Source organism: Haliotis rubra, unplaced genomic scaffold (genome assembly GCF_003918875.1).
Source record: "Haliotis rubra isolate DU_JTF1 unplaced genomic scaffold, ASM391887v1 Scf40, whole genome shotgun sequence".
Lineage (NCBI taxonomy): Eukaryota > Metazoa > Mollusca > Gastropoda > Lepetellida > Haliotidae > Haliotis > Haliotis rubra.
The window spans coordinates 764952-792222 of record NW_025767080.1 but is presented as its reverse complement, the minus strand read 5'-3'; the positions used below and the strand labels follow the sequence as shown (position 1 = coordinate 792222).

Below are 27271 nucleotides of genomic sequence, written 5' to 3'. Positions count from 1 at the left end.
CAACTGCGAATTTTTTTTATTGAATCTAATATATTGTGTATCCTATTGCGTTAGCAAACAGAATATGTAGTACTCATGCTTTTGAAAAATGATTAAATTGGACTGTCACTCATGCTGTCAACCAATGGTTTGCTTGACCCAGAATTGTTTATTACCAGGTGACATGACACAAAAGAATATCCAATCCTCCTTATTATCTCACTAAGTATGATCTTTAACTCTACAGCCACGTCAGCTGGACAAAACACTGACAAAACACATGTTGGAACCTTTATTTCATGCATCATCTCAGGTGGAAAAGGCCTGAAAAACAATAAAAACAACAACAGCACAGAATGTATGCAGCAAAGGTTTTGTCTACTGTAGCCCAGTCTGGCAAACACTGCATCTCACTGCCATGTTAAAGTAGACAACATATGCATCAATAATGTAGCAACAGCACACACATCAAACTGATTGAAATAATTTAGACAACATGAGGATAAGCAATAATTGGAATTGCGTAATTTTGCATTTCATGAAACAGCAATATGACCATAGTAACAAGATGAGAATTATCTCTGACAAGTTGAACAAGATCCAAGGGAGGTAACTCTGAAGTCACTTGGTTGTTATGCAATACAACCTTTAGTAAGTAACTTTATTCATCTCTGTATCATGATTTCATTTCAATTCTATTTAGTAGTCTTTTCTTTTCTCCCTGAAGTTCACATATTAGACATTCTTAAGAGACAAGATTACTCTATTTTAAAAATAACCCAACTGACCCAAACACCAAGAACATTCTAAAGCTATGATTGCAACATATTCAGTAGAAAGCTTTCAGCAACTAAAATGTTATATCTGAACATGGTCCCTCAAATATTAGTTTTCAAGGATTTATATCTGTTTCTTACGTCAAAGCAGGAGTTAATATGTTAGTAAATCACCTATTCGGAAATGTTCAGAAGATTTCGAATGTACTATGGGAAGGAATGGAACCTACTTTACCTTGTACATATCTGTACAGTGTCCCACCGATCTACTGTCTAAATTGTATCTCACACTTGTCTTAATAGAGATTCACACTCATCTTAACTGTTTTTCACAGCTCACTCTGCAAGACAAACACTTTGTACTGCAGCAAAACAATGAAAGACTCATGTAGACTGCCTGGTCACAGGCAAACATCAAATTCTCACATTATCCATAGGTTCATGATTTAGACTTAAAATATTTTCTGCATTCTTTATACACAAGGCTACACTTACCTCTTCATAAGATTATTTAAACTCAGACATATTTTACAATCCATCTTAAGGAATGGTATGGGCAATGTCCAATTGTACAAAAAAGGGACAGTTACAAGTATTACTAGAATAACCACAATTACAGGAGTAATTGCAGACATCCAAACACTGATCATTGATATTGGATAGTCTGAACATCAAATTGGTTATAATCAGCTACACTGTTACCATCTTTAACATTATAATACCCCTGCATCTCTATAATACCCCTGCATCTATATAACACCCCTGCCTCACTGTACGTCTTGTGATAACATCCCTGCATGGCTACAACATTACGCTGTAACACCCTTTATTACTGTCTTGCAATAACATCCCTGCATGGCTACAACATTATGCTATAACACCCCTTTATCAATATATCTTGCTATAACAACTGCGCATGGCTATAACATGTTGCTATAACACCCCTGCATGGCAACATCTTACTATAACACCCCTGCTGTGCATGAACAACCAGCAATGTTATAACACCCTGCACCCAACACAACACAACTACATCAATAGCCCCATATAATCCCTACTTTGCTACAACACCCTGCATGACTGCACTAACTCATCACTAAACATCTGATGCATCACATGTAAAGTTTTGCCAATCAAAAGAAGCAGTCATAAAATATGATGAGTCAAGCTCTCACACTCACAGAACACAGTACAAAGGAACACCTTGTAATATCCATTTTCTTGCATATATTTCCATACCAACACTGCCAATAAAGCAAGGTTGGCAAGATGGTATTTTATACCCACAATATCCATACTGCAAAAATAGTTAGGAAAATAGTAACCTCAAATATATGGAAACTGTGCAACATGGATTCTTGTGTGATTACGTACTCATCACACACAGTATCACTAGTGACTTGCATAAATACTGTAATATATGCAGTGTGCACTATACATCACTATACATCCTAAACCATAGTCTATTGTAATATGTAATGCCGTGTATCTTTACATGTTATATATAGTGTAAAATTTGTTGAACACAATAAATATTTTGCAGTCCATGTCATTGAAATCAGATCCTAACACTACTGTTACACAAAGATCTAAAAACATCCTATTACAGGTCAAGTCACAATGACATTTTATACCAGGTGGTATTGGTTGGTTGATTTGTTGTTTGATGCTGCACTCAGCAATATTCACCGGTCCCAGGTAGTATTGGTCCTCTTGGGCCATGGACGTAACTCTCGACTTAAAGCTTGGAGTACCCAACTTCATTCCTTGTGGAAAGGCCAACCACATGATCATCAGTATCAACCGACCTGTATCATCATCATGTATGCCGGTGATGTTTGGAATCTTAGCTTCACTGGCAAGCCCATCTCGTGTATCCGCTGAGTAAATACATCTTTTTCAGCACATGTAATTGCAAAGTTTCCTGGTTACCTGTCTAACCAAGTCATTAGAGTATCCCATAATATATGGCAGCAATGGGAGTGTACAGCATCTCTACTGGGATACTGCACCATGTGTACATAGGGTATTCCGGACAACCCGGCAGGCTACTTCATCCCCCAAACCCAACTGGTATAAACACATCTGGTTTAAATGCCTTACCTGAAAATCATATCAATGAAACAGAAAACAGTTTCAGAAACTATGAATGAAAGTTGATGGATCCGTTTCATAACCCAAATGTCAAAACATTACAAGTATGAAAATACTAAAGAATCAAACCTCATGTAGCACACTGATCTCATTGACCTATGGAACCTCTTATTCTGCATCACTACAAACTGTCATTCATTTTAAATATCTCAGAATAACTTGAGATAAAGTAATGATAACAGATCTAATTTGAGGAATAACCATTGAACACAATATTGTTTGGGCAAACAAAGCTGCAGTGATGTTATTTCTTGGCAGTGACTGTCACGATCCTGCCGCATAGTCCAGCCCTTATGCCACCTCCAGGGACAATGTAGTCCTGTATGTCCTTGACCCTCTCTGGGTCGATCTCGCGCAGATTGGCGTTACTGGCAAGGAGATCATCTAGAGGCCAGACGCGCGGGTACTTGCTCTTGCCCTGGTGTCCATACACATGCACAATCTTACAGGACTTGACGATCTGATGCTGCACCACTACCAGCTGTCTGGGATCTTTACAGTGGTACAATCTGGGCACCTCCGGGTCTGGGGGCAGGTAGTCCTTTAGAGTCTTCTCAAGGGCCTTGTCAAGTACCACGAAGAATCCTGCAACACATATTTGGTCAGATTTGATCCTGATCTTGACTGGGAAGCCTGTGTGTTGTGGCCTTAGAAGTAGTCTAGATGGATGCTTTACATTCCGCTATGTTTTAAACTGAGACATTGTTTCTATGTAATAAGAGAAAAAGTATGTGCTAAATTGATATACATTATGAATTACTTGCTTTGGCTACCAAGCTAGGCGAACTTCAATACTTTCATGGGCACTAACCTGTAATGAGTGCCCAATGAGCCTTGTGTCCTTTCTTCAGACAGGGGTAGTGATTCTTGTCAGCATCATAACTTCACAGGTCAAGGCAAATGAAGATAGGTGGACCCATATCTCTCTCAGTGAGGAGCTACTGACATTTCCACAAATACAGGATGACAACGTCATCCATACCCATACCTAGGTCTCTATTTGGGTGAGGGGGTGAGTGTGTGGGCAGGTGTAAGGGTGAGGGGGTGTAGGTGTGAGTGGGTGTGGGGATGAGGGGATGTAGGTGTGAGTGGGTGTAGGGGTGTGGGGTGAGGGGATGTAGGTGTGAGGTGGGTGTAGGAGTGTGGGGGTGTGGGGTGGGGTGTAGGTGTGTGTGGGTGTAGGGTGAGTGAGTGGGGTGTGGGGTGTAGGTGTCTGTGGGTGTAGGAGTGTGGGGGTGTGGGGTGTAGGAGCGTGGGTGTAGGAGTGAGGGGTGTGGAGGGTGTAGGAGTGTGGGGTGTAGGAGTGAGGGGGTGTAGGAGTGTGGGTGTGTGTGTGGGTGTAGGAGTGTGGGGGTGTAGGAGTGATGTGGGTGTAGGAGTGAGTGGGTGTAGGAGTGAGGGGTGTGGGGTGTGTAGTGAGGAGTGGGTGTAGGAGTGAGTGGGTGTGGAGTGACTGGGTGTAGGGTGTGGGGTGTAGGAATATGTGGGTGTAGGAGTGAGTGGGTGTAGGAATGAGGGGGTGTAGGGTGTAGGAGTATGTGGGTGTAGGAGTGAGGGGTGAGGGGGTGTAGGAGTGAGGGGTGTGTAGGAGGATGGGGGTGTAGGGATGATGGAGTGGGGGATGAAGGGGGTGTGGGTGAGGGGTGTAGGTGTGAGTGTAGGAGGTTGGAGTGAGGGGTGTGGGGTGTAGGAGTGTGGGGTGAGGAGTAGGGGGTGTGTGGGTGTAGGAGTGAGGGGTGTGTGGGGTGTAGGGCGTGGGGGTGAAGGGGGTGTGGGTGTAAGAGTGAGGGGTTGTGAGGTGTAGGAGTGAGGGGTGTAGGAGCATGGGGGATGTGGGGTGTAGGGTGTGTGGGTGGGAGTGTGGGTGTAGGAGTGAGGGGTGTAGGAATGTGGGGGTGTAGGGATGATGGGGTGTGTGGGTGTAGGAATGTGAGTGTGAATGGGTGTAGGAGCGTGGAATGATGGAGAGTGGGGGTGAGGAGTGTGGGGTGTAGGAGGCGTGGGGGTGTGTGGACTGTGGGTGGGACTGAGGGAGTCTGGAATATGCAGTATGGGGGTGTAGGAGTTTGTGGGTGTAGGAGTGTGGAGTGTGGGGTGTAGGAATGTGGGTGTGAGGGTGTGTGTTGGGTTTAGGGGTGTAGGAGTGTGGGGTGTAGGGATGATGGAAGCGGGGGGGATGAAGGGTGTGTGGGGTGTAGGAACTTGAGTGTGAAGGGGTGTAGGAAGTGTGAGGGAAGTCAAAGAGGTCAAAAGTGGGAATGAAGGGGGTGTAGGAGAGTGTGGGTGTGTGGGTGTAGGAGTGAGGGGGAGTGGGGTGTAGGATTGTCGGGTGTAGGAGTCTGGGGTGTAGGGGTGTGTGGGTGTAGGAGTGTGGGCATGTGTGGGTGTAGGATTGAGGGGATGTGGAGTGTGGAGTGTGGGGGTGTGTGGGTGTAGGGGTGAAGGGTGTTGGAGGGTGTGGGGTGTTGGCATGTGGGGGTGCAATACTACTGTGGTTAAAACATAAGTAAATGACTTGGTTGCCTGTGCTCGACAAAACTAAGTACTTAGTATTACTTCACTCATTTTTGGCTTAAATGTGCAACCTGTTTCCCACATTACAAGCATACATCTATTGGGTTGTTTTAAAGTTTCCTTTTTTTTTCAAAATATGCATTGATACACCATCTATATAAATATTTTCCAACTATGTTTAAAGGCTGCAGGTTCAAGTACCTGGCTGGCCTTCTATATCTGCAATCTCAAAGGAAAATAGAGAATACTGAATACAAAACTCCTCTGAATTGGTTGGTTTGGAAACACAAAAAATCAACTAAAAGAATCCGGGACAGCAAGTGATCAAATCAGCATGATGTGTATGGAATGGGTCATAAAGAAATATTCTAAGGTATATGACATTATAAATTATGGATACGAAACATGACCATATCAACTAAGATATATACATCTGGAAAATAATATTTCAAAAACTACCAGTCAGGTAAAACTTTTCCAATGTTGCTTTGCAAGTTTTCTTTGTAGGTTTACCCCACTTGTGTGTAAGGATACGGCACCAGCAGCATCGATCCCCGGAGCATCTTCCACACTACAGCGCCACGCCCCTCCTTCATCTCCAGCTGCTCAGCATCACACTTCAGCATGTCTTGGGCAAGATGGATCACCCAGTCCGCTACAATATCACACACACCCAAAACATGTGTATATTTCATAATTAATACTTAAGACAATATCCTGAAGTCATTTTGTACATATTTTATACTCAAATATCTACAAAATGATGAAAAGAAATAATTATTTAACCATACTTACAAAATCAAGAATATCAGCAACCTCACAAAGGGTTTGTCATGTTCATTGTTATATACAATAAATAAATAAATAAATAAATAAATAAATAAATAAATAAATAAATAAATAAATAAATAAATAAATAAATAAATAAACTGTATTTACATATGAAATGAAAAATATATTTTCAAATATCCGTAATCATGGGAAGATGTTCAAACGCCCCAACTACAAGGATATACATGTCTTCTCCTCCAACTGAAGTTAGTACAGACAGTATGATCCCAGCATGCTTAACCTCAAGGTGACATACATGTTCCACTCCTCCATTAACAGAATTCCACATTCAGACAACTTAAAGAAGTAATCTCTCTTCAAATGCTCTACAACTGCCAATTTTCAGTGACTCACCCGAAAATAGTTCTCCTTGGCGAGAATATTTTTTGCTCTTGCTTTTCTCAAAGATACTTTCAGCTGAAACATCCTGTTTGGAGAGAAGGGGGGCAGCCATTGCTAGTGCCACCATCCCACATCTGGGAGATAAAAGGGCAAAGGTCGTCCTTAAAACTTAACTAACCATAACATGTGATAACATTAAACACATGTTCTTATGTGCATTGGAGAAAATGTCCATCTTATCACATGCTCCTATGACAAATTCCTTTGAAATTCCATGACATCAAATGATAACAGAAATAACTTTACATTATGGTGAAAATATTTAGATTCTTTTCACAAAAGGATATCTGTAAATGATCATTGACAAAAAGTTATGCACATGTCATTGACAAAAGATTAGGGATCCCAAAACTAATGTGACATTACCATGCCAACTATCACTTTTACCAATAGATAGACGGCAGATCAATTTGGTTGAGAAGAAGCTACATTGTACTTACTAAACTTGTTCATAAGAGTTACTTCCCTTGAATAAAGTGAGCCCTTCATAAATGCAAGACTGATGAAATATTGTTCACAGACCTGAACACATTATACATTTCTATGTTTTGTTTAATTAGTATTTTTCTTTACTTCATCACAACAAACTAGAATGAAACAAGGGACTAAGATTTTTCAGATTATTACACCCTTAACACTTCTCCATCACTGAAATTCACCAGTTGTTTCCTGACTATGTGATTTGTTTCCAGCTCTATCACCAAATTTTGCAATCCATTGTCCCCCTCAATTCTCATCAGCCCAACACCCACTATTAACTGAATGGTCCCTGATGGCATGCTACTCACAGCGGCCCTTTCTGTATCATTGGCTGCACTGGACGGTAAAAGGACAGGTAACACTGCCCTTCCAGATACTTGGCAATTCTGAAAAGAAAGTAAGCAACATAACAACTGAGTAGCATGCATGAAAATACTTTATCTACTTCCATCAGGGTATGATATCATCCAACACCATCAGGATATGACAACATCCACCCTATCAAGAATGACACCATCCACCCAATCTAGGAATGACACCCTCCACCCATCAGGTTATGACACCCTCCACCCCATCAGGTTATGACAACATCCACCCCATCAGGTTATGACAACATCCACCCTATCAAGAATTAAACCATCCACCCTATCAAGAATGACACCATCCACCCAATCTAGGAATGACACCCTCCACACAATCTAGGAATGACACCCTCCACCCCATCAGGTTATGACAACATCCACCCTATCAAGAATGACACCATCCACCCAATCTAGGTATGTCACCATCCACCCCAACAGGTTATGACACCCTCCACCCCATCAGTTTATGACAACATCCACCCTATCAAGAATTAAACCATCCACCCCATCAAGGTATGTCACCATCCACCCCATCAGTTTATGACACCCTCCACCCCATCAGGTTATGACACCCTCCACCCCATCAGGTTACGACACCCTCCACCCTATCAAGAATTAAACCATCCACCCCATCAAGGCATGTCACCATCCACCCCATCAGGTTATGACACCCTCCACCCCCATCAGGTTATGTCAACATCAGTCCTATGAAGGTATGTCAACATCCACACCATAAAGGTATTACACACCATCCTTGCCAATAATTCATTTAATCTTTGAGTGCATCACAATTTCATATATTTAATTATTTAATTAGTTTTCCAGGCACTGTCTGTGTAATAAGGAGTACTTTACCAAGCCATATTCACCAGCATTTAAATATTAATGGAGCAGAGGCTCCTTTCATGAAGCAACCTTTACTAGGTTAACCTTAACTCCCATTCTTTAATATTGCTCTAAGTTTACCATAGTGACTTACAATCACCTTAGTGCTTTGTGAAAGGAGCCCCAGGACTGCAGTCCCATCTAAACTACTGTTGTTATTTTTAAGTTTCACTGGAGTTGGGTGACATTCCAGGCAGCTTGGCACAAGATCAAACCCTGCATGTTAGAGGTATCTGATGCTGCTTCAGTGTGGGCAGTCTTCACTACCACTTGATGGTGAGTCATAGCCAAGATAACAATCTCATGATGCAATGTGTTTTGTTTAGTTCTGTTTCAAACTTACATTTACTAGTTTTAGGAATGTAATTAGTCACAACTTATAATATAATGGCACATACTATAAACATGGAGAAACATATAAAATTTTATGCATAGCTAAATAGATAGTGACCTGTCATGAGACATACTGAAAAATCCATGACGTATTTCCTGTCCAGTGACAGTAAACATATCTAGCTATTCTTATTTTTAACTAAAACAACCATAGCCAAAACCTCACCAAACAAATCAAAACATAAATCTTTCTTTTGAGGCACCCTACTGAGCCACAATAACTAACCAAGCTTATTGTGACACGATTTAAGTGCACTGAGTAAGATTTATGGTTCATTTAGAAGAGAACGTGTTTTCCAATTTGCAGATATTTATGAGAAATTGGCGCCTTTAAATTTCCACTGTCAAATGCTTGAATCATCCAATGTTAAAATTTCAGAACATCAAATACTAAATAACACCTCCATATCTAACTCCAGTGATGTTTATTGAGATTTTAAAATACAAAAGTTGTCAATAATTTTCCTTGATCAAATCCAGTGAGTAAATTAAATGTTAAATTTAACAATATTAAATAATTATTAAATTATTATTAAATACTAATATAATTTAGATCCTATTTCATATAACATGGTAAGCATAATTTTCTATAGCAGTGTTTAAATAAGCAATACATGTTTACCCTTCTACTTTCACTTTCTGTGGGATGAAAAAGGTTATCACAAGTATCCAGTTAAGTTAAACCTACTTACTGCACAAGTTATAAGAAATACCATTTAACTGCTGTGGTCTTCACCATTATCAACACATTATTAGTTAACAGAAAAACCAGAACATAATGACATAAGGCCAAGAAAGAAATACTTGTTTCAGGTACCAGGGACAAGTATTGGCAGGTACATTGGTTGTTTGTTCCTTATTTAATAATGTTCCACGGGTGGCTTGTTTAGAACTGATGTTCATTGCATTGTTTCTTTTGTTCATGAAACCAGCTAGAACAACATTTAATACTCAAAAACACAAAATATAAAATTGTAAAATATGAGTTTTGTGATAACAATTGCAAGCAAAACAATGTGTCAGTCATGCTACCTGAAACACAAGTAACTTTACAGTGGCCTTAAGTATAACACTCTCTTCATTGGAAAGTCATCATACTGATCCTATTGTAAAGATAATGTGTTCCTTCAGTGGAGTTCTCAGTTCTTTGATTCCACAGAGGAGTGTAGCATGGTTGTATTTACCTCCACACTGAAGAGTAACTGACTGACAGCACCAGTCACCTTGAATTGTGCACCAAGGTGGAGCTAGTTCCTGCATCCCCTCTGACACAGGGATAATGCATTAAATCTCGCTCAATACAGACATGCCTTACCTAAATAAGGCCAGTGTTAAATGCATTAGAAGTATAAATAGGATTGTGATTAGAAAATGGTGAAAGATAATCTTGTACAGAAATATGTAATTTTTAGAGTAAAATTGATATTTTATACTTATCCTGACTCATGCTCTTTTTGCTTGTCTTCTTCTTCTTGCGAACATAGTGGAACACTTGTATCTCCCTAATTGAAGCTCCCCTTCAATTTAAAATCACTAATTAGTATTCACCACGAGTTACCTCCTTTCCACAAGCGCGGGAACGAGGGCGCGCCACCTCTACCCATGTGCCTCACTCTCTCCTCATATACTGAGCCCAACATTTGAATTTACAGGGAAATCCAAAGTGTTATTTGGGGAGGATGGGAGGGCTGACCTCATGAGTCAGGATAAGTATAAAATATCAATTTTACTCTAAAATTACATATTTTCCTTATCCTGACTCATGCTCTTTTGCTTGTAGCATCCTAACGGAACGGAGGTGGGAATATCTAATACTTTGGATTTTAATAATTAGTGATTTGAACTGTGATGATTGTAATAACCCTATGGGAACTTCATAAAGGCACTGAACTGATGAATTCCTGCTGCTAACTTATCAGCTGCCATATAAAAGGTTTATTACCATGTACTTATTATGATAAAGTATATATAACATTAATACAATGCTTAAGACTAATAGACTTAAGCTTGTTAATATGCTAGTATAAACTCCTTAGAGTTTGTTAGCTAAAATACTTTAAGATATAACATAGTACTAAGCTTAAGATATGATTAAACTTAAGCTAATTATATAATAGCAAACTCTTTAGAGTTTGTTAGTTAATATACTTATATGATATAGATATAATGCTGAGCTTAAGATATGAATAAGCTTTAGCTACATATATAATAGCAAAACTCTGTAGAGTTTGTTAGTTAATATATTTTTATAATATTAGTATAGTACTGAGCTTAAGATATAATTAACTTAAGCTACATATATATAGCAAAACTCTGTAGGGTTTTGTTAGCTAATATATTTTTACAATATGAGTATAGTAGTGTGCTTAAGATATAATTAACTTAAGCTACATATATAATAGCAAAACTCCGTAGAGTTTGTTAGCTAATATATTTTACAATATGAGTATAGTAGTGTGCTTAAGATATAATGAACTTAAGCTACATATATAATAGCAAAACTCCGTAGAGTTTGTTAGCTAATATATTTTACAATATGAGTATAGTATTGTGCTTAAGATATTATTAACTTAAGCTACATATATAATAGCCAAAAAAAACTCTGTAGAGTTTATTAGCTAATATGTTTATAGTGTAACCATAGTACTAAGCTTAAGATAAGATTAGACTTAAGCTAAATGTATATAGCAAAATAAACTCCTTAGAGTTTATTAACTAATATACTTTTTATGTTAAAAACATAGTACTGAGCTTAAGTTATGATGAAACTTAAGCTATATATATATAATAACAAAACTCCGTCCGGGTTTTGTTAGCTAATACCTTTATAATGTAAACATACTGCTTAAGATATGATGAAAACTTAAGCTAATTGTATAATAGCTTAAAACAACCCTTTAGAGTTTGTTAGCTATGATATAAACCTAGTATTGAGCTTATGAAGGAAAACTTAAGCTACATATATATAGCAAGAACTCCGTAGAGTTTGTTAGCTAATACATGTTATAATGTAACCATAAAGCTTAAAATATGATAAAACTTAAGCTTAAATATATAATAGCAAAACCCTCTTTTAGAGTTTTGATAGCTAATATACCTATATGATATAAACATAGTACTGCTTTTAAGATATGAATAAGCTTAAGTTACATATATAATAGCTAAAACTCTGTAGAGTTTGTTAGCTAATACATGTTATAATATAACCATATTGCTTAGAAATATGATGATACTTAAAGCCAAATAGCAAAAACTCTTTAGAGTTTGTTAGCTAATCTACTTATATGATATAAACATAGTACTAAGCTTAAGATATGAATAAGCTTAAGCTACCTATATAATAGCAAAACTCCTTAGAGTTTGTTAGCCAATATATTTTAATAATATGAGTATAGTACTATGCTTAAGGTATAATTAGCTTAAGTTACCTATATAATAGTAAAACTCCGTAGAGTTTGTTAGCTTAATTAACTTAAGCTATGTATAAAATAGCCAAAAACTCTGTAGAGTTTGTTAGCTAATGCATTTATCATGTAACCATAGTATTACTCTTAAGATATGAATAACTTAAGGTAAATATATATAATAACAAACTCTGTAGAGTTGTTAACTTATATATTGTATGATGTAAAAATCATAGTACTGTGATGATAAAAGGAACTTAAGTAAATTATATATAGCATGAAGCTATTTAGTATTGTTATAAGATAAGTAAAAATCTGTTAGATTGACTTATCTTCTCCGAGAACTGTCAGCTGTTGTGCGAGGACCATGGGATCGAATTGGTGTATACCTGAGACGTCCTCGGTGGTGATATCTCTCAGATAATGGTTTGCAACCACCATATCGGATTTCCAGAAATAAACCCTCCATTATTTCAATCATATTTGTGTACAACAATTGTAGAAGTTAGCTATAATATCATGAGTATTAAGCTCATGGAGGGTCGAATAGGTCCATCCGCATATGCACGTAGTATGACAGTTCTGATCCAAATGGAGATATAATACATGAGACTTCACTCTGCGTGAAGTTGATGATAGAGAAAATAATCTGTTGCATTTTTTCCTCCTGTTTGGTTTGGTGGAGATAAATTTACAGTGCTCTTGCTGGCCATCTTGATAGAATCATCGTATCATGGGGTCCAAGTATGTCATCCAGGCGTGTTCATAAACCTCACTTGTGAGGTGTTGGAGCACTATATTCATATCCCCAGGTTGGGCGTGAAATTTCCGTTTTATTCTCCAAACAGAAGTTTAGTAGGTTTACTAACCATCTAGTTGTGTTAGTCGCTGATGAAATTCAGCTGTAGTCTGAAACGCTGTGGATTTAGATCCACTTGTATCTTTCGCCTAGGTAATTCGCCGCGAAGTCCTTGATGATGTAGGTGCACAACCAGGTGTGTCTGTCCTCGTTGAACTTTATGTAAAATCGCCTGACTGCCGATCCCTCGCCTTAACTTGACAGGAGGTCTCTAACTTGAAGAAAGGCAGTCTAATCATGAATGTTCAGGTTAACTGGACTGTAATGAGGCTTTGCTCGCACTGATATATAGTTGTCACTTGTGGCGTAAGTCTTGAACTGTGAATAGAGATCGACCTCTGTGTAGGTCGTTGTCCCTCGCGGTCCAATCAGAACAAGGCATTTTGATTCTGTATAATACCAGCTGTGATGTCACCGTGTAGCGGAAAAAACCCACCTTGAATAAATTCTTGTCGCCGTTGATATTAGCATAAACGTCGGTCTTCACCGTAGCTTCCCCGGTTATCCGAAAGTGACCACGTGTTTCGAGGGTTAATAGTAACCGCTACAAAACCTCCGGCGAAAAATCTCGCCTCTGTAATTTTATGCTGGGTAGGTTATTTTCCTGGTTGTCGTGGAAAGTAATTTCAGTTTTGAATATAATTCCGACTTCCTTATATATAAGGGTATAAACAACTTGCAAGTTGTGAGCTTGTAGACTGTATACATGAATGTATCGTCATAATTGTAGAATTAACGTTGAACTTGTACATATTTCTTCTCAGAAACTTTGACGATTAAGAGTTATACTGCGCTGTAACAAGGCTGCTGTTCAATTTCGATATTGAATTGTCTGCAGATATGCGTAATGGTCACGCATGTAGATAATCGTATCGTCGTCCGGGATTGTATATTAGCAATTTATACGGAATAGTTGATTTCTGTGAAGATCTATGAAATGTCGTTGACTAATAATACAGCGACGTTCTGTGTTGTAAATAGCTGAGCAATTATCTTCGCGTAGGCTTATAGACGGCATCTGGCATACAGTTGATAATCAACTTATGCGGCGCCTTGAACGGACTGACGAGTAGCTATATATGACGAGTGGCTAGTATATGGAAACCTTGGAGGAGACTTCCTCGGTGAACGCCGGAGACTTCGCTACGGGTTCTCGGCATCCCTTCTAGATCTTCTGGGTGAAGTAGACTTGGAGTTACTTAGCCTTGGCGACCATCGCGAAGGTGTCGAGTCAAAGCCCGATTAGTATATATATATATATATATAAATATATATATGAGCTTGCTTCGTGAACAGCCTCTGTGTTTAACAGGATGTGGGATCGCGGCGCTTTGCCTAAGTAGGGTCCGCGCATGGATCATCTTATCATATTCAAGTAGTCGTTACGAAGTCTGGTGATAAGTGTCTAATTGATCGCTTCTAGATCTATTTAGGCCAGCGAACATACGCCTCGTCATGGATTCAACAGAACCAATATACGATTGTAGTTCTTATACTTGATATCGATGATCAACTTGTCTATGGGTTGATCTTCTCGAGACTTGTGAGGGAACGTTGATAGTTTCACTGGCTCTTTGTATAGTCCCTCGATGTCCTTCTAGATGATGATGATCTGGATTCAGGTGTCCTTCGCGGCATGCCTTCGCTGGCTTCCTCTGCGTCCCGTCCGGGAACGACGATATGACCTTCGCGAAGGCTTCCGTGATGTCTGATGGTCCGAGTCCACATCTAGGGATGAAACCGCAAAAGGTGATGATCTATCCTGCCTTCGCCGAAGTCCTTCGCGCGAAGGCTGTACATCTAGGTTCTTTCCGCCGCGCGAAGGCTGTACATCTAGGTCCTTTCCGCCTTCGCGAAGCCTTCGCGAAGGCTGTACATCTAGGTCCTTCGTCAAGGTGGTCCGTGACTTCCTTCGCGAAGGTGACATCGCCCTGGCTGCTACGTTGACGGGGGTGCCTCTGGGGTGCTGTCTCACGTTGGAGCCTTCGCTGGCTTCGGACCCTGCTACCGCGAGATATTGGTCCTCCATGATGTTCATAATTTGTGGCATCATGTCTTCTGGGATGGTCTGCGGCGAGGTCGTCGGTGCTTTATCTGCGGTGTTAATGGAGGGTCCACCGAAAATCGTCCGACATCAGTGTAGAGGCATCAGGCTGCATGGTGATCTCTGCTGATGTCGTTGTAGCTGTCACCGGTCGTTTCTTGTGGCGTCACGTCGGGGATGATGATCAGCTGATCATCGTAGAGGTCCAGGTCATCGGCTGGAACAATCTCGCTTGAGAAAGTCCTAGTAGACTTCGTTGATTTTCCCTCAGAGGTCGACGCTGCCCTGGGTGTCGCGGCGTCTGCGCTTGAGTGTTGGTAATGATGGGACCCTCAGGACGATCATCGCGATATCTCGCGCTTGGTACATCAGGCTGCATGCTGATCTGTGCCGACATCGGTCAATCTTGATGTACATCCGGTATGATGACCGGCTGATCATCATACAGGCCCAAAACTTCGATGGGAACGGTCTCGGTTGTTGAGATGTAGTAGAAAAACCCTCTAGTCTTCTGCTGCGGCGATGGGATGTCTGGGGAAGCAGGATGCTTCTTGGAGATGGCGGACTCACGTCCCACACCTCTCCACCACTCTAGCGGAACACCACACGGGGGGAGTCGGCCAACAGCAGTAGACTGGCGAGGGGTTCCGGTGTATCAGTCATACTAGACTCTGCATACGCGACCTATCTGCTGTCGCGTGCCAAGCGCCAAAGTAAATATTAATAAAAAAGGTAGAATTGGATAAATTAGTACCGCAACTGCAATGTGAATATAATAAACATGGCCGCACATCATATTAAAGGCGGATCAGCAGCAGCATAAAAACGTAATCTGCAATAGTACAGAATTTTCATCAACGTAATCCACTGAAACAAACACGGCGCCCGTGACTAAACTGTAGAAAAACGACTAAATATCAATATATAATCGTTGAAGGATACTAGCTAAACCTCTATAGATGTCTATACGAGGTAACTAACTAAATATAATTCAAAGGATATAGTGTGTCGGGAGACACAGGCGCTCTCACGTCCAGCTCACTGGGCGAAGAAGGAGAGAGTGAGGCACATGGGTAGAGGTGGCGCCCTCGTTCCCGCGCTTGTGGAAAGGAGGTAACTCGTGGTGAATACTAATTAGTGATTTTAAATTGAAGGGAGCTTCAATTAGGGAGATACAAGTGTTCCACTATGTTCTCAAGAAGAAGAAGACAAGCAAAAAGAGCATGAGTCAGGATAAGGAAAAATAAGCCTTTTGGTTAAAACTGCCTACCCCTGAGATATCACAGTTAGGCATACAGTTTGTTTGGTATTAATGACTAACATGAAATAGTGAAAAATGCAGTGTTAGGGACCGTTCATAATTTATGGCCTCTGTGTGTGTTGGTGTGTGCGCTGTTGTGTGTGCTGGTGTGTGTTTTGTTTTTGTTGGTGTGTGTGGGGGTGGGGTGGGTGGGGTTGATTTAAGTGGGGTCACCCATTTTGTTCTGGGGAAGTGTGTCTGTGTGTGTGGGGGGGCAATTTTATACAATTGTACTAGAGGGGTCAGCAATTTTGTACATAAAGATTTGGAAAAATATGCTTAAACATATGCAAAGGGGACGGAGGGAAGGGTGATTGATCTTGTACATAACATGCAGGTGGGGTCACTTACTTTGTACATAAATTTTAGGGGGGTCAGTCACATTATACATGCTTCTTCATAATAATCATCATCACCCCCCTAGCCATAAATTATGAATGGTCCCTTATTTTCAAAGAACCTTAAACAGAGCTTTAATAATCTAACAGAAACTAAAACCTGATTTCAGACTTGACTTATACTTTCAGGGCTTGATCGAGATTTGTCCATTTACCTTTAACCTGAGAGTTCTTGAAATGACTTACGTATTGGGATGATTGACGAAGTTGTGGTAGGCCTCCCTTCCAAGGTGTTCAGGCGACTGGCAGACATGGTCGGAGCATATGATGGCTCCTGGCTCCTCCACCTCAGGCTCCACCCTCAGGGGAGGAGGGGGTGGTGGGGGGGGAGGGGGTGCTGGTGGAGTCTCACATCCTTTCATAGTAAGGGGTAAGGCATTCACCTGTAAAAGGAACAGAAAAATTAATTTTGAAGCCTCTAAACAATTTGACACTTACCACATAAGCAACCAGTTTTGTGAATATAAGCTTCATCCACTTTTACAGAGGTGAAAGAATGATTTTAAAACCCTACAGTACAGGGCACTTTTTCATAACGGGACTGTAGTGTTAGAGTAACACTTATACTTTAACAGATGCAGGGTTCAACATGACGCAGAGTTCCATGACCACAAATGCTAACAATGGAAAAACAACAAGAGTTATTGTACCATATTCTTGACAAGATATAGAAAAGCCCTGTAATTAGGGAAATAATAAAATATAACAGTAGAGTACATACTTTCATTTCATTACTTTACAAGATGTTCATACTTGCTGTAGACACTAGACTATTGGGGATCAGCAGGCGACAAAGTTTTGTAAATCCAGCTACATCCCTGCAGACTAATAACAGGCATAGTGCTTTGATGAAATGGGTCTCAGATTAGTAAGTTGTAAGTAAAATATTAAGTGGACACTGATAAAGAAAATGAATTGAACTTTGGTGCAGCTGGAGTACAGACAGCCTCACTACACGAGTCAATAAACGTCACCACTCATCATAAATATTGTCAAATTCCACTTGAGACTAAGCTTCTCTGTGGAATCCCTTTTGACCAAAGCTTTAGTGAAAATATGTTCCTATTGAGCATGTACTTACTTTTCTTATGCATAGTTCCTTTCACAGTAATGCAGTTTCTCCCAATCAGCAGCATTGTAAGTGGCAGTGTTATTCATTGTGCAACAGTGTTTCCAGCAGAATGCTATGTTTAGACAAGAGTTCTGGAAGGTACTACAAGGTACTACAACCACAATGGAAAATCCAGCATTGTCTAACTCACTCAGAATATTATTGAAAATTCCAGAAAGTTACACTATATATAATGGGCATGCTTTTGCCTCAGTCATCTAGTGGTTAAAGCGTTGGCTCGTCACGCCGAAAACCCGGGGTAACAGCCCAGAATAACCCCTGAGCAGATTATACCCCGGGGTAAACTATGGGCTAGCCCAGTTTATACCCCGGGGGTATATTCTGGACCAGGCCAAAGTATACCCCTCCAGCCCAGACTATACCCCTAAAAAATTATGTTGACAATTCACTCAATATGAGTGTGTGACTCAGGGCAATGGTCTTGGTGTCATTTAAAGGAATTTGTAGGTGCATTTTATTTACATTACTGCATAATACAAAATTTATGAAGCATTTGTTTAGTGCCTCTCTGCGATGTGATATTTTCGACTTTGCGTAACCCAGCCATGCTGATATATCATCATGGTTAGTAGTTAGTTATCTGCTTTATCTGCTTTAACTAAGGTATTTCGGCGACGGGGAATTACACTTATTAAGAAATGAGGTGGAACCAAAAATAGAAAATTTGAGAGAAAACTGATTTGAAAAGTTAAAAAAACATATATACATATTTATAACAATTTTAAGATGGTAAAAAGTGGAATTATTCTATTATTGTTTTGGGAGATTTGATGGTCTATGGAGATCATCAAGGTGTTTGTGGAATTATTTTATACCTACCTTCTTGTTGTGACACAAATTAGTTTGACTTTTAGAGAGAAAACATATAAGTTAAAAAAAATTAAACAAAACATTTTGACAAGTGTTAAACCAATCAAATGTGAAATGCGAAAGATTAAACCACATGCTTCGAAGCAACGAAAAAGACTCAGAGATGAACTGGAGTCAGGCGGCCATACAGACCTTACTACCAAACAAATCAAGTAAACCCGTTTGTTCAACCCTATCCCCAAAAATGCTCGAGGAGGCTGCTGCTTTAGGCCTGAACTCTTCAAAGGACATTTATCACGGAAGATCAACAGACTTGACAGCACCCCGACGGACATACAGAACCAAAGGCGACGCTGCATCAGTTACAGCCTGACAGGATCCGAAGACCGTCACATCACTATCCGAGATCGAGTGGTTCAGCATATGAACAATGACATTAATGATGAACTAAAACATTTCCTGAACCAAAATGTCAATGAGTAGTCACTAATTTGGGAATTTCACGAGAAGGAGTGTGGGCAACAGATGCAGAAGTTATGTCAACAGCCAGTCTGTTATAATGTGACATTTATATTTACAGTGCAGTTGGTCAGTCAATGCAATGGCTGATGTACCCTGCCAGCTTCAGCTTGAAAACTCACACTGATTATGCTTTGTATCTGGAAAATGTATCGGACCATTTCAATGTTGTAACCAGTGTTTAATTGTGTGAGAAGTACAATAAAATTATAGTAGTATCCTTAATCACTTGTTTTCTGTAGGGGTATAATCTGGGCTGGGGGGGTATACTATGGCCTAGTTCAGAATATACCCCGGGGTATAAACTAGGCTAGCCCAGATTATACCTGGGGTATAGTCTGGGCTAGCCCAGTTTAACCCCGGGTATAGTCTGGGACAGGGGTATACTCTGGCCTGTTACACCGGGTTCGATTCCCCACATGGGCACAATGTGTTAAGCCCATTTCTGGTGTCCCCCGCCGTGATATTGCTGGAATATTGCTAAAAGCGGCGTAAAACTAAACTCAGTCAGTCAGTCAGTCATCTCACAATACAAGACCAGCAGTTCTGCAAGGATCATTATCACCCAGGATTCTCAGCCAGTGGGTCTATGTTGGAAGTTTGACCAGTGTTGCAGCACAATGAACATTATCAACACTGTCTTTATTGTATAATCACTGTTGTTATGCTATACTTCCTTTGAAGTTTTATTTCCACTCTATTTTGTACTGTTATTGGCATTCCTTTGAAGTGATTTGTATTGATCTGTAAACAAAGCCACTTTTAGAATACAATTGCTAATTAGATCACAAGTTTTGTTGGTGTGTTGGTTTGCCATCAAATTCATTTTCTGGACTGATTTCCATGAGCCATATTACCAATAGTTTGAATAATGTGCAAAGCCAAATTCTTGTGTTCCCCCAAAGTAATATTGCTGGAATACACCAAATGCATTGCAAAACTGCACTCAGTCACAAATATTTAGCACGTTAAAGGAGCACTCGGCCTTCACTTCTACCACGCTGTTTGACAGCCTGACAGAAGTAATCAGCTGCCATGGGTGAATCTCCCAGATGACTCAACCCACCGTGACAACAGACTGAAAATGGGTCATTTTGCATTTCATCTAGAAAACCATGTGAACATTATCACAGTGTGGGAATAATTCAAGGGAATTTTTACATGTCCTGAGCCACTTGCGAGGAAATCTAACTTGACAGGTGTATCCCTTTCAATCTCATTTTTGTCATCAAGGCACCAGCCATGGGTTAGTTTGTCATTATGACCTTTGATCGTGTTAATAACTTGTTTTTGAACTTTTACTTACAATTACCTTATTCATGTGACAGCTATCCCAATACTAACAGACTTGTTTGAAAACAGTCACCTCATAACCATACTTTTCATGCTATTTTCAGTAATCCATCTTTAATAATGTTGAATAAGTAAAATTCGCAAGATAAAATATGAGGCATTATCCTGTGTATATATTTCAGTGTAGGGAAGATGCATCTGACATGCGGCACCATCTATTGTGCATGGAAAGGGGGCGGCTTCTTTGATCAAGCCTCCAAGCACGATGGGATGCATGTTTATCACAACAATCTCAACATTCCTTCTGTTGATAGACAAAACAGATGACAAATCAACCATCTTCCAAGCAGCCTGGTGATCTATGTGATATCAAGACCTCATGTATGTGAGGGGTATGCTGTGTGATAAACATGTATATCTACCTGGAATCCCATGACACAGAACTCAACTCTGCAATGCACATTTGGACCTCAGGCACATACCTAGCTTTAGGTTTTTGGGAACCAATATATTCAGGTACTTTGGAAATGATTTAAAATATAGTATTTTACATCTGGTTGGTTTACAGATGAAACCACTAAACTGATGATACAATATGATATCTTGGTCACAATATATACCTACTATGTATCAAATCATATTTCAATCCCTTGTCACATATAAAAAAGTTTAGTAACAACCCAACTTAATAGCTACTTGCCCTGAATTAACTTAATATTACTGCTAAACTTGATTGTTTGTTGCTAAACGTTGCACTGAGCAATATTTCAACTATATAGCAGCGGTCTGGACTAGACAATCCAGTGATCAACAGCATGAGCCTCAATGTACACAATTGGGATACGATGACATGTGCAAACCAAGTCAGAGGGCCTGACCACCCAATCCTGTTAGTCGTCTCTTACGACAAGCAGCGGTTAGTGAATACCAATTCTAACCCAGGCCTTCACGGAATTTGCCAAACATGTACCGGTACATGACACAAAATAGTGCAACTGACTGAAAAAATGTTGGCAAAAGAATAAATATCCAGTCATGTGAGTTTCCACCACCTCATTATGCAAGTATGAAGACATGTATTGATACACAAGAACTGCAAACCGATACAGAATTACATTGTGGAAATCAGAGAGGCGATCTGTACATTCTAGCAGTGGAAGTTACTAAGTGTCTTGACAGGTTTTCTTCTGTTAAATGTGATTAACAGAATATTGCTCAGTCTTTTAGCTTGAGTGCCGGTTAGAAAATGTTTCCCAGATTTCAAAGCTATCAAAATGTGACAGGCTGGCTTGTCCTCCACTGTAGATTGTAATGGAAAGTTCATTTGGTGTTTGGGTACAAATGGCATTTTACAGTATGTCTGTGGTTGGAGGAAACAAAATACGGTAAGGCTGGGTTTTTTTTCATTATATGCAATGGCAAACCCTTGCATGTATCAAGATTACAGTGCAAAACAGAGCTCATGGGCACTGCAGTTGAAAAAACTCCCCCTGGCAGCTGACAGACTTGTTTCAAGCTGCTCAGACTCAGCAGATAAAAAATGGTTGGGAATAGTAATGATACTTGCAGGGCACACAAACACATGGCCCCATGCATCCTCACAATGTGTACTAGCAGGACCTAGAACCTTCTTATGAGTGTGACAGTCAATAAACATGATAAACTAAGATAAAACGACAAGTGACGGCATCGCATGTGACAGGTTGAATGCAATACTGTAACTCTTCTGATATTCGCTCCACCTCAAGATGGCATGTATGTGTCAGCAAGCAAAATTAGCTTGTTGAAATATTGGAGGTGTACGTCCAAACCTATGTTCCACTGTTATCTTACAGATGATCATCTGTGAGTATATATCACAAACAAATATTCTGGTATAAATGATCAGAAAAGGCGTCAGAGTAACTGAATGTTTTTATGTTGCATTTAGCAACAATTCAGTAATATCACGTCAGCCTCAGGCATTGTTTCATGCACTATATGTATATGAGGAGACAGGCTGTTGGAGACACTTTAAAGACTAGGATCACTTCCATGCAAAGTTTTAGAAGTTAAGAATCACAGATTTGCTACAACAATGTTTCTAGGACTTTTAACCTGTGCTCATGGAATTCACCAACATCTGTGATATTATCACTTTCAGCTTTTCTCCTACATCAAGCTGACAGGACTTGATTTGACTAATCTACTGTTTAATGCGACATAAAACTCACTCACATTAATAATCACATTTTCACCTAATCAACTGGAAAATGTACTGCTCTCATATATGTTAGTGTTACTCACATTCAGTATTAAAACAAGATCATACTTGGGTTAATACACGAACACCTTGAGGTACCAACCTGTTCCAGGGATTATTGTTTGACAAAGATTGTGTTTTTAAATTGTGCTTAAAGAAAAGACAATATTTCTCTCAATAGAGGTGCCTTACCCTTACTTCTTTACGTACAAAACATTTGCAAAAACACAATGCATGTACAGTGAACTGTTACTTATTTTCATAAAACCTGAGAACAAATGTTTTCATCCAACATTTATTTTTCAACAACATATTTTTCCCCTGACTCCCTCAAATATCACATGGTCAGTAGGGGTAATTATTGAGGGGGAAACAACTATTGCGATAGTGATAGTCTATTGCAAAATACTATTGCGATAGCGATAGTCTATTGTGACCAATTATTGCAATACTTTTTCTCTCCTTGAATTGTCTCATTTGAAGTCATTTCCCAAATGAATGTATAGTTTATATGAAATGAAAACAAGTTGAAGTAGTTTCAGTCTCTTTTAATAAGTGACAAGAAACCTGAAACCCACATCAAGTAAACAGTTAAAACAGTTAAACTTAATGAAGCTGCAAGTCTGCACCCAATCATCCTGTATTTGGCTTTGCACACTTACCTTGTTTAAGATGGCTGCGATGGCAGCCATGTTGAAAATAACATCTGTTCTGCACAAACATCTCTATTGCACATATACTGGTTCTAAAAGAATATATATCTAAAATATGTTTTCTTAACCTCATTCAGGTGCCAAGGTGACCTTTACATGCCAAAACTCAACTTTTTAAAAACATTTTCGAAGCATATCTGGCATTACCAGAAAAGCCAACTGCTGCCAACTTCCCTTCCAGTTAACCGTAAGCACAATGTTAGAAATCACCTTCAACATGATGTAGAGACTGAATAAGTATCCCAGTCACCCAAAACTGTAATAAATATTTGTAATTATACTCTGACAAATAACTTCACAATCTGCTTCTTGTCAAAACGCAAACTCCCTCCACTGGAAGAAAAATCTTATTGACATAGCACTGTTTCCAAAGTGAAAACGTTTAGACAAAAAAAAGTTCTGATGGGATTTTTATATAAAAAAGACTTACATGAAGACTGAAGCAGGCTGAGAGCACTGTATCTACCCTACTGCTGCTGCATCCATACCTAGTGTAACCTGACACTTCAAGTGCATCCAGATGTCATGCTGCCCTGTCTGAGGGTCAGGTTAATCCTTAGAGACAGGCCAGGTGAAAGCAGTAACATATATATACACCATCTAGATGATATACAGTCTTCCTCCTGGAGTGAAAATATCAGCCCAGCTTGTCTCCACATGACCAGAATGGTTCTGTTGCCTGTATACATCTGTATGGTGATTGTGTAGATCATTCTCAACTGGATTGTATGATCGAAATCTAGTGACAAAGTGTTTGCCTCCAATACTGTGTTGTATGAAAAAGTATGCTTTGTGTTATGAGATTCTCAATAGTGGTTCCAAATTGTGACCTGTTTTAACTGTGGACTCCATGGACATTGGTTTCAAGCAAATGCCAACTTTGTGCAAAACGGCACATGAATCTGATAAGCACTTCACTCAGTTTTGATTTTAACAAATTAGGTCTTCTGACTGTGGTAAAATATTATTTAAAGAGGCGTCAGGGTTGATAACAGTTACGAAACAAAAGAACATTGCTTTCTTCTGAAGTTCACTAAAATAAATGGTTACATTGAAAATTAGAAATAGTATCTCCTTCTGATGAATTCAATGCATTCTGAGATTAATCTAAAAGTATAACATAACACTTAAAGGTTTGATCCAAGGACGGTGAGAACATTTAAACTCTCATGGGTGGTGTCAATTTTATATAAACTTATTTGAAAACATATGGATCATCAGCTTCACTTGCAATTAATTTCTTTGACTGCCAAGCTGTATCAGTCCAGCAATGAATGACGCTACTTCATCAACACATCATCAGAGATGATATTACACAACACCACAGTTCTTGCACAAAAAGAAGGATACATTATGTGTATTTCAGCCAAGTAAGCTTACAGAAACAACATGTATTTCATATGTGTACACAAACATACATTCTGTGAAGCTGAAGCTGTTGTTAGGGTTGTTTACAAGGCGTCCTCATTGCATGTATTCATTGACAATGAGGGTTTGATGGTTAGGCTAAAGCAGTTGTCTCTGCCACCATGTGTTGTCATTATCAAGTACTGCATCAGAACCACACAAACAGAATAACAAGGACTTTTGCGTATGTAGCCCTGGTATGGAATATCAATGACACACAATAGACTACCGTATTTCCTCTAATAAAGGTCAGCCTCCAATAAGCGCCGGGGTAAAGCAACATTTTTAAAGAAATAAGCACCGGGTCTCCAGTAAGAGCCGAGTGTGCCAAATGTTTACAATGGAGTTTTCAAATAAAATACCAATGTAAAATCTCAGGGCTCCAGATAAGGGCCGTATCAGCGTATGTACGGATAGCAAATATAGACGATACGGTAGGAAATAATTTAGAAAACGTAGCAGATAAGCACCAGAGCAATGGTGTACGATCTTAGAATCATTTACAGACGTATTTATCTGAAAAAGTATTGTTTTATTGTTTAATGACCAGTTTACACAAGAGTAGCAATGTCCATTCATTACTCTAAATGTACACTTCAGGTTTTCCAGTACTCCTGTATTGGACATATAAGGAGTACGTACTCCTGATGATGAAAAATTATCTGGAGCCCTGAATCTACATTTATTTCCGTTGAAACTTTAAGCGCCTCCAGTAAGCGCTGGCCCCTAAGCAAAGGATCTGAGAGTATGCTGAATTAATAAGCACCGTGCACTTATTAGAGGAAATATGGTATACAGAAAACTGAATAAGGATACACAGTGTTAAAATGAGAATGACAACAGGCAATCATGTTACTTTTGTCACAAACCATGTTAAAAATCAGTCAAGCATGTTCAGATTCCCCTGATTCAAAATGGAAATATAAAAACAGTACTGAATAGTGTCAAATATTAAGCATGAAAGTCAAGGCTTCCTGACTACCATTTGTTACAGGTTGAAGGAGTTCCTTTATTCAAATACTACAGCAGCAAAACATCAATCATTAATGCAGGTTGTATTTTGTACGATAATGGTGATATATATTTTTTCAATGGAAACTGACAAACCAATGTTTCTTATGAAAATTTGCACTGACTGCTTCACAATTGTTGAGACCATATACCGATAATAGCATATAACCTGAACTCAAAACGATGAGCCAAAACATCTAAAGAAACCGTTTTCTATTGCCGTTGGTTGTGATTAAGGATCAATGTCATATGATATACGTCGGGCAGTAATGTAGAAGTGACATATAAGTCAGTCATACATGGGATATACCCTCATTATACCACCCCTCTTGGCGAAACAGTACGTCCATGGAACTGTCACTACATACAAATCATGAACGATAATTAATTTCAACAAATAATAGAAAATAATGCCATGCATTAAAATATCACTTACGAGTGAGTTACATCACATCCCTGCATGAAATACTTGCTAGTCACAATCCCACGTGCAGAACGACGATTCGTAAACAACACGGAAATCGTCTGCCGCAGCTTCCGTGACCTACAGAGGCGTGCGCCCTCTACCGACCAAACCATACGCACCCTATCAAAGCTAACAGGCGCGCTCCAGCTGTTGGCTTGCTTATCGTCGAGTTCTTGGCGACCTTAGGGTTAGTACTTACACCGCCTGTTGAGAAGAATAACTCCCTTAGACTCCTATCAATTCCAGGAATACCTGAACTGTTAGTCGAACTAATTAAGTTGCACGTTAGCATCTGTTCCATTGGAACAACAGGATTGGGTGTTTGCTTATCAAAAAAATTTCATATACTTCTGCAGAAATCATTTTAAACTTAGCGTTTAGACGCAGAAAATGTCAGGAAACCTCTGATTATAATTCATCAGCGGTGTACATATCAGCTCATCAATCTTTAAAATGTGATATTTAAATAATATATTTTAATATCTTGAATTTGTTGTTTGGAGAACATTTAAAAAGGTATAATCTCCAATATCGACACAAATATGTACGAAATCTCCTGATATTCACAACCTTATATCAAAACAAATATTTCCTCGTATTTTTCTCTCGGCATTTTGCTCCGTAATGCATCTTTCGAAGATGTTACCGCAATGATGCCTATCCCACAAGCCAGGAAAAGTGGGCAGATTAAAGTCATTCTCTCGCTCGTCAGTTTTTTCCCCTCGAACAATAACACATTGGCAGTCTGTCTAAACCACGAAGTTCCTAAATGTGTTGATCATCTTTCTCCACTTCTAAAAGAGGCACCTACATACCTAATACAGGGGTAACATCTAAACATGTTGCAAATATAGATTTACGATAAACAAATCAACTTTAAATGCAGATTATACATAT

At 39.4% G+C, this 27271-nt stretch overlaps 1 protein-coding gene across 2 annotated transcripts; it reads right to left on the bottom strand.

The window, feature by feature from the left end:
- Positions 1-256: 256 nt before the first annotated feature.
- Positions 257-26470, bottom strand: LOC124287372 (UPF0692 protein C19orf54 homolog). 2 transcript variants are annotated; one of them, XR_006901257.1, is made up of 8 exons: positions 26345-26470; positions 16968-17164; positions 7445-7522; positions 6609-6730; positions 5958-6078; positions 3721-3791; positions 2390-3494; positions 257-303 (listed from the first exon to the last, which is right to left on the bottom strand). XR_006901257.1 is itself a non-coding variant. In XM_046723884.1 (7 exons), the coding sequence occupies exons 2-7, from the start codon at positions 17141-17143 to the stop codon at positions 3154-3156; spliced, it is 909 nt and encodes a 302-aa protein (XP_046579840.1). In that variant the 5' UTR covers positions 17144-17164; positions 26345-26470; the 3' UTR covers positions 257-3153. The 2 variants fall into 2 exon arrangements, 1 of the variants encoding a protein (XP_046579840.1); XM_046723884.1 differs by having other exon boundaries at positions 257-3494.
- Positions 26471-27271: the final 801 nt, after the last annotated feature.